The sequence below is a fragment of the Paramacrobiotus metropolitanus genome, unplaced genomic scaffold, assembly GCF_019649055.1.
Source record: "Paramacrobiotus metropolitanus isolate TYO unplaced genomic scaffold, Prichtersi_v1.0 Parri_scaffold0000139, whole genome shotgun sequence".
In the NCBI taxonomy this organism is placed as follows: Eukaryota; Metazoa; Tardigrada; class Eutardigrada; order Parachela; family Macrobiotidae; genus Paramacrobiotus; species Paramacrobiotus metropolitanus.
The window spans coordinates 48,268-57,180 of NW_026570359.1; the positions used below are offsets into that span (position 1 = coordinate 48,268).

At 53.1% G+C, this 8,913-nt stretch overlaps 1 protein-coding gene across 1 annotated transcript; it reads left to right on the forward strand.

Moving 5' to 3' along the window:
* The first annotated feature begins 6,008 nt into the window (after positions 1-6,008).
* LOC129599174 (uncharacterized) lies at positions 6,009-8,281 on the forward strand. Its single transcript, XM_055497327.1, has 3 exons — positions 6,009-7,784; positions 7,843-8,077; positions 8,259-8,281. The coding sequence occupies exons 1-3, from the start codon at positions 6,009-6,011 to the stop codon at positions 8,279-8,281; spliced, it is 2,034 nt and encodes a 677-aa protein (XP_055353302.1).
* Positions 8,282-8,913: the final 632 nt, after the last annotated feature.

Consider the following 8,913-nt stretch of genomic DNA (forward strand, 5'->3'; position numbering starts at 1 on the left):
ACGGCGACACCAACGGTGCCGCCACAACCGGTCCCGACAACTACCTCAGTCACTATGGGTCCAACGACCGTAGTGACGCCAGCCACACAGACGCAACCGTCTGTGCCAACATGGCCATTCAGCTTTGGCCCGAACCAGCCGACGTCTTAGAACCAGATACCGAGCCACGGATTCTTCGGGTCAAGCTCACTTTATCCGAACCTGAACCCCAACCCGAGCTCATACTTTGGCTCGGGCCAGGCTCCAACCAGCGGCGCGGATCCAAACCGGACCAACCCGCCGAGCCCAATGTTCGCGTTCGGACAGATGGGAGGCCAAAGTGGCACACCAACGGTGCAAATGCCACCCATAGGCCAACTTAGCCTAACTGGCCCTCCTATCTCAACGGCAGCCCCAACGGGCCAAGCCCAGCCACAACAGGGCCAAGGTGTGCCCCCGGGCCAGCCCCAGGGCCAGAGTGTCCCTCACCCACCCGGCGCCGGGCCAACGGCCGCGGCACCACCCGGACCGGAGCCAAACCAGGGCCAGAATGCGCCCACATTGGCCCAATTACCTAACAAAACATACGGATGGATGGCGTCCAACGGAGCCATTCAATATATCCCCGGCCCAGCGTCAAAGACACTGCAGCCGCCACCACAAGTGTTGGTACTGCAGATAACGCCTGCACCTTCGCCAAGGGCCAGTCCACCACTCAATAATCTGGAGGCCATCGACCGCTACGCGAAAGCCACTGCAAAGGCCAACAACCGTACCGCCATGCCACCCTTTGACGGCGACAAAACCATGGTCAAGGGATGGATTGCACAGGTTAGAAGGATCTGTAAGCAGTCCTCCGACTTAAATAAGCCGGACCCTGACTTCATGAGCCGAATCTACGGCGCCTTGACCAAACCGGTCAAAGAGTGGTACATGGGCCAGAGCAACCGCGAAGAAGGCGATGGCTACACGGTCGAAGAATGGCTCCAGAAGTTCCCGGAGCGATATGGCGACGACAACCAGCAAGCCAACGCCCTGGGCGAAATTACGAACCGTTTCTACTGGCACGGTTCGGAAACACTAGAACAATATTACGATTCAATCCTGACTCTCCAGGCCCGCGCCAACTTGGACGACACCATGACTCTGCACTTCTTAAAAATCAACGTGCACGAGCCCGAACTGCGCCGCGCTTTGGACATTAGACTGCCGAAGTCCCCGACAGAATTTCGGGACTACATCCGGCAGTTCGCGTCAGGAAAACCCAGTACGACGGGAAGGCGGGCCAAGAATACCCGGTAATACGGGCGGCCATACCCACGCCACAAGCCCAAGTCGTACCTCGCCAGCCAACACCGCCGACTTACTATCCCCCACACCAGATGATCTCACCACAACCACAGGTGAATCCATCATACGCCGCTATCGCGGCTATGAACCTCAACTCCCCCCAACGGGGGACCACACCGCCTAACGGTGGTGGTGGTGGCTATGGCCAGGCCCCGAGCCAGGGTAACTTTGGCTATGGCCAGGGGAATAGCGGCGGAACACCAAGAGGCGGATACTCTGGTGGCCAGAACGCCAGCTTCAGCGGAAAGCGAGGCGGCAACTACAATGGCCCCAGACGCAACAACCAGAGGCAAGGAGGCAGCGGAGGTCAAACCGACCAAAGCTAAGCACAAAACTCCGCAGAGGCTCGCAAGTCGGACGATATGTACATCGACCGCATCGAACGAATTTTCGAAAGGTTGGCAAGGGACAAAGCCATTACTTGCAACTTCTGTCTCTGGAAAAACCACAAGACCAATCCCAACCGGAATTGGGTCCTGGATTGGCGCGAGCGGTATATGAAGGGATACCCGACAGGGGCACAAAATCCCAACCGCTTCGGCCTGGTGCCACCCAGACAAACCCGACCACAACGTGGTAGTGGGGGGAACGGCACCCGTAGGCAGTCCACCGGCTCAGGAAGCGGGTCCGGTGGCGGAAACCGGCAAAACGGCGGACCACGCGGATTTCAAACACCCGCGACCGAACGGACCGCCTTACCGCCGCTGACCGACCAGCAGTTGCACCCAGCCAACAACATTGGCGGCGGCTCTAACCGGGCCAGTCCAACTGCGGGAAACGCTTAAGGCCAGGGAGTAACGGCAACTCACCTGACCTATTACCGGAGCCCAAACCGCCGGATATAACTAACCCCCTTGTTCAATTAACCCAAGCTGCTAGCAGTGCAGCGGATCCGGAACCGGACGCCCAGAGGCCCGCCGGCGGATTCAGGTTTAGCGCCCAACCGGCGATTAAACCACATGGCCCTAGAGGTGCGATCATGCCAGGACGCGTAGAAGTCGCGCCTGGATTGTTTGGCCCTAGAGTTGAGGCCAAACCGACAGTCGTCCAGCTGGCGACCAAGTAGTTTTTCGGAGCCGGGACTATTGTCCAGGCCAACCGATCACGTGGGAAAGCGAGACGTCGCACCACGAACATGACGTACCCCAGATCGGCGTCAGAATCATCCTCATCCGACAGTGCACCGGAGGGATGGTCCGTACAAAATACGGTCAGCGAGGTTGATCCACCAGAGGAGTGGACAGCCGAACCTCTCGAGGCGTCAAGTCCCCGGACATGCTGGCCCCAGACCGGTGGACGACCCCTCGGATCCGCACCAACAGCGCGGACCATTAACAACTCACGGACTCGCCCAAATCAAAAGCAGATGTTCTCGACCATAAGGGAAGCAGGGACATTGCCACGGCAAGAGTCCGTCCAACAGAAGCTCCTAACACCCATGGACGCTTCTATTGATCCAGGACCAGTGTCGCTAACCCCCATTATACCGGTGATGCGGGAAGTGACAGTTGGTCTTGACGAGAACTGGAAACCGAAGACCGTTTGAGCCTGAACACACTCGGTCCAAATTGGACCAGTCCACACGCTCGCCATGCTGGACACTGGAGCGGAGACTTCCCTCATCACCCAGCAATTCTGCACCGCCAATGGCATCAAAATGGAGCCATTAGGACGGAACACCAAAATCCTTAATGTCGGCAGTCAAACCACCTTTGTGGTCTCCCATTGCTGCACCGTAACGGTGACACTGCATGGATATAAAAGCCACCACACGTTCTTCGTCCAACCTAAGACCACGGACGTGCAAGTCATACTTGGATGTGATTACCTTCACTCCAAGTTCACGTTCATCCTGAAGCCAAACAAAGAAATCTTTTGGGACGCGGTAAAGTCAATCCCGATACCAGAAGAACCGGGACCCGAGAACTAAGTGAGGATAAATCGGCTTCGCGAACCGGCTGTCCAAGCTTTTACCTGTTCGGAATGCCTGGACACCATCGATAGCCTCGTCTGGAAACTGCGCGTCCATAATGCCATAGAGCGCTACATGAACCAATTTCGCTCTGGCATACTCAAGCCAAATCACGGGATAGTAAAGACTATCCCGATACCAGAGGCACCGGCCCAACGGCCGGCGCCCGACAGAGAAATTAAGGAGAACCTGGTCCAGCGATACAAGACATGGTTCATTGGAGTACGAAGCTTCCTCCAGTACCGCGCTGACCGACTTCTTGCCCTAGAAGAGGGCTGGCTTGAAGAAAAAGGCGTGTCACTAACGTGGCCGCAAATAGCCGCTGAATATGGACCGTTTGCCCAAGAAATGGACAAACTACTCGAAGAGGGATCATTATGGGAGGACGGACGTCTAGCCCTGTTGTGGGAATAGAAAGAGTACCACATGGAAATGCCGAAGGCACTCCAACGGATGTACCCTGACCTCTTCGATGAAATCATAAAACTTCATAAGCGTATGGCCAACACCCTGGCGTCACCGTCAGCATATGGCCGAAATACGACTTGTCCGTGACCAACGTCAGGACCATACCGGAACCATTACCAGAAGCTGCACCGCACATAGCGACAAGAGTGCGCTTCAATTATGGCCCACACCCGGAACAGGGAGGCCATAGGAAGGACACCAGCCAAACGCAGGACTCTTCAACGGAGGAAGTCCAACTGACTTGTCCTCTATGTGGAGACGGCGTTGAAGCGATAATACGAGCCATACAGACCCGTGCTGCTCAGCGGTGGACAGGAGGCCGACCAGCCTCACCACTCCCTAACGGGGACCGTCCAACCACACCGGTTGACTCAGAGGAACCTGAGAGGCAAGAAGTCGAAACCGAGTCGCCAGAGAACCGAGAAGCGGATCTCTCGACTACACCGGCACCAACGGTGACCGGCGGCTCGCTAACCTCTAACGAGGACAAAGGCGAGCCAAAGCCAGAGCAGGACGACAAACCCAAGTCTACCGACTCGGACGTCCAAAGCTCGAGCGACTCACCGGACACTGACTCCGACAACCAATCATCGGAGGAGTCCAGTGATGATGAAGACGACCCAACCATTCGCCAACTTCGGGCCGAAGCACCCACCATTCGCCGAACCAGACTACAACGGCGAATGGAAGGCCTTAAAGAAGAAAAAGAAGTTGTCTTCGTCCATAAGCGGTACACCATACCAGCCTACTCATCCTGCTGGGTTAAGGTCCGCACATACAGAACTATGGATCCAAAGCGTCCGATCCACTTTAACTCGTTACGACGACCACACCGCCAACTCCTACCGGTCGAGGCGGAGGTAGAAACACGTCAGGACGAGTACGCGTGGATCCAGATCCAAAATAAGTCTTTACGCGACCAAGTCCTCCGTAAAGGTGCAAGAATCGGCCATATGTATTATAGCGATATATATGAGCCAGACATCAGAGAGGACGGCGTGGATTGGTCCATACCAAACGCCAGCGCCTTACCATGGCCAAAGGAGGCGGGACACAATCCTAAGAGACAACGCACCATAACTGACTACGCAAAGGTCCGGGCAACTGTAAAAGTGGAGCTCCCACCGGAGTCTATCACACCGGTCCAAGTCAGCATCAACTCCGCCGTTGACCCAAGGCAGAAACTCATGTATCTTGGAAACCAGGACACCAAACGGAGTCTGGCCATGCTCGACGGACCAGTCCAGCATGACGGCAGAAATTTCACCATATTGGTCTCGAACTACTCGAAAGAAACCCATATACTCCGCAAAGGAGTGGACATGGGCCGAGTAGAGCCATATGAAGAGGCCACGGACGAAGAATTCGCCCAGATCAAATCCCTCTAAACCGGAGAGGAAGATCCAGAAGTGGAAAGCGAAATCCGCGCCCACATCGCCAACGCACATTTTGGCGACCACCTGACCGAGGAGCAAACTGCTCTACTCCGTCAGGATTTATAAGAACTCAGGGCCCTATTCCCCACGTCCAAAAAGCCTTACGGTGACGTTAAGGAAGTGACCCACGTCATAGAAGTTGGCGACGCTGCACCGATCAAGATGAACCCAACCCGAACAAGTTGGAAGGGACGCGAGTTCATTAATAAGCACGTCCAGGAAATGCTGGACCAAGGCGTGATCGAACCGTCCATGGCAGCGTGGAGTTTCCCAGTGGTCCTCGCTTCGAAGAAAAACGGCGACGAAACCATGGGCACCCGATTCTGCATAAACTACATAAAGCTGAACTCGGTGACCAAGAAGAACAATTATCCATTGCCCAATCCAGATGAACTTCTGGACCAGTGTGCAGGCAACGCCTACTACGGCAAGGTAGATTGTCAGTCCGGATTCTGGCAAATCCCTATGGACCCAGCGTCCATGGACTACACTACCTTTGTTACTCCAGATGGGAACTCAGGGCCATATTACCGGTTCAAACGAATGTACCGGTTCAAACGAATGTACCGGTTCAAACGGTTCAATGTACCAGTTCAAACGAATGCCGTTTGGCGTCTGCAATGGGCCAGCCACATTCCAAACGACAATGGACAAGATTATGGCGCCAGCACGCAAGAAAGGTGGCGTCTTCGCATACTTCGACAACGTGATATTCTTCGGCAAAACCTTCGACGAATTCAGGCAAGCGTCACTTTAATTGACCTGAAAACTGGGATAAAGTACTACCGTGGCCCGAACCGGAAATGTACGTTTTTGACGGTCTGAAAAAGAAAGATAAAGAGGAATTTCTGAAGTGGCACGCTGAAGCAAAAGCCGCTGCGGGTGGGCAGTTCGACTTCCGTGCGGAAATCATGGCCAATTGCTCGAATGACGTCACCGTGCTCCGGCGTTGTGCCCTGAAGTTCGTTGATGATTTTGTCGCTCTGACTAATCTAAACCCGCTGGATAGTATCACCATGTCATCTGCCTGCAACCGTTACTACCGTACCTTTCATTTGGAACCTGAGAAACTAGCTGTATTGTCCTCCCATGGACCTCACCGGAACCGACGAACCAGTGTTCAAGCAACTCAGTGGTTGGAAATGTTGAACCGTGACTTGGGTGGGCGTATTCAGCATGGTCGGAATGGCAAGGAAGTGCACATTGGCCCGTATTACGTGGACGGCTATGATGCCGGTCCTCGTACAGTGTACGAATATAACGGTTGTTTATTCCACGGACATCCCGAATGTACCGAAGAAGAAGATCGGTCCCCTTTCTCTCGTAAAAAGATGAGTGAAGTGTACGAGGAATACTTGGACCGTGTACGCTACCTGGAAGATGAGAAGTATACAGTAGTTACCAAGTGGGAGTGTGAATGGAAAAGGGAGCGTAAGGATACGGACATCGCTACTTTTTTGTCTGGTCAAAACCTCCGCGAGCCACTGAATCCCCGGGACGCCTTTAAAGGTGGTCGTACTAATGCCAGTCGCCTGTACTACGCAGTGAAGCCGGGGGAAATGATTATGCACTTCGACGTTGTCAGCCTGTACCCTTTTGTCAACAAGACCAAGACGTACCCTATAGGCCACCCAACAATTATCTTGTCGGATTTCAAGGACGTGAAGGATTACTATGGTATGGTGTCGTGCAAGGTACTACCGCCACCGCAACGCTTGTATCCTGTTCTTCCTGCAACCATCGACAAGAAATTGGTGTTTGCGCTTTGCCGTTGGTGTGCGGACACTAAAAACAACGACTATTGCCAGCATAGCGACGCTGACCGCTGCCTCGAGGGGGTATGGACCACACCGGAGCACCACGCCATCGACCGGGGTTACATCGTGCAGGAAGTGCACGAGGTATGGCATTGGGACATCTTAGAAGCCGGTGTTTATGCTGCGTACATCAACAAGTTCCTGAAAATCAAGATGGAGGCGAGCGGGTGGCCGAGCTGGTGTAAGACACAGCAGCAGAAGGATGACTTCATTTGCCTGGTCAAAGAACGTGAGGGGATCGACTTTGATCCGGAAGCCATGATCTACGATGCTGGACGCCGTAATGTGGCTAAGAACTGTCTGAACTATTTGTGGGGCAAGCAAGGACAGCGGGATGATATGACTATGACCAAGTTCGTCTACATGGCTAAGGATTACTTGGACATGATCCGCTCCAAGACCGTGGAAATTCATGATGTGTTTGCCATCAACGAGGACTGCCTCATGGTGACCTACTCCAAGGGAGAAGACTACAATGAAGGTAGTAACGCCACGAACGTCGCCCTCGCAGCGTTCACTACTGCCAATGCACGCCTCATCCTCCTGGACATGATAGAGAGACTGGGTGACCGGCTGATGTACTATGATACAGATTCCGTTGTATTCCTCACCCGCCCTGGGGACTGGGTGCCGGAAATCGGTAGTATCCTAGGCGACTGGGACAACCAACTGCACGTCGGCGAGAGTCACATTGTGAAGTTCGTGTCGTGCGGCCCCAAGGTGTACAGCTACGAGACTGACACCGGCCGGATCGAGCTGAAGGTACGTAAACGTACAGTAATTATGTATGTACAGTATATATAATATTTATTGCTCTTAGGCAAAAGGTCTTACCCAAAACGAGTACACGGAAGATATTTTGGGTTTTAATGAAATCACCAAGTCCTTCGCCCGGACCGGACAGACCTTGGACTTCGACCAACTGAAGCGCCTGTTGGACGGGACAGACTCCCATGTTCAAATTATTTATCCTGAATTCATCAAGCGGAACGGCAAAACACAAGAAATTAAAACCGTTTGTTTGTTTAAGAAGTTGAGAATGGTGTATGACAAGCGTATGTTGCTTCCAGACTTCACAACGCTACCTTTTGGTACTAAGCAATAAACAAATTGCTTGATTCACATACACCTTTTATTATTGGAGTATCAAGTTACCAACCGCGAACTGCTTTAATGTTTCTTACTGTTTAATCCGCATGCTTTATCTATAGAAATAAACATCTTTTCTGTTAACAGCTGTTGTTTCGAAAAGAGGCTAAAACAGCCCAATCCTTTCAACTCACTAGCAAGAAACTTCGTGTTCATGTTGGTGTGGTTGTGAGTATTGAACAACACGGCCTATAATATTGTCGTCTTGGTAAGCTGTTTTTCAGAAAACATTTTGTATTGGACACTTAGGCGAAACTTTTCGGTTCCACTGGAAAACTGCTGGGGAAGGTTTGCTGGTTGTTATTTAGATAACAAACAATGTAATTACCGTGAATAATTGGCCTGATTCAATGATGCACGGGTTTGGTCTCGACCTAGTCTGGCCTTAAGAGGCGGAAGCCAGCCAATCACAGCAGCCTGCTACTCTAGCGGTCCTGTCTCGGTCTCAGTCTTGGATTAAAAGGCGGAGCCGGCCCGGTTCGGTCTCGGTTCGGTTCAGACCGTTCGGTTCGGCTCTGACCGTTCGGTTCGGCTCTGACCAATCAGAGTAAGGGGCGTGTCTGACCAATCAGAGAAGGGGGCGCGTTTGACCAATCAGGAAGGGGGCGTGTCTGACCAATCACGTGTCCCTGCCGGACCTATTGCCTTACTACTAATGTATTCCAGCAATGGGGCCGGATATGCCAGGCAGATGACTTTTGCGTGGTCATATTTAACAACTTTTTCCACGTGCTATTAGTGA

Coding starts and splice junctions, on each gene's coding strand:
- LOC129599174 (XM_055497327.1), top strand. CDS start 6,009: ATGTACGTTTTTGACGGTCTGAAAAAGAAAGATAAAGAGGAATTTCTG. Junction 7,785..7,842: donor CCGGCCGGATCGAGCTGAAG/GTACGTAAACGT, acceptor TATTGCTCTTAG/GCAAAAGGTCTTACCCAAAA. Junction 8,078..8,258: donor GAGAATGGTGTATGACAAGC/GTATGTTGCTTC, acceptor TTCTGTTAACAG/CTGTTGTTTCGAAAAGAGGC.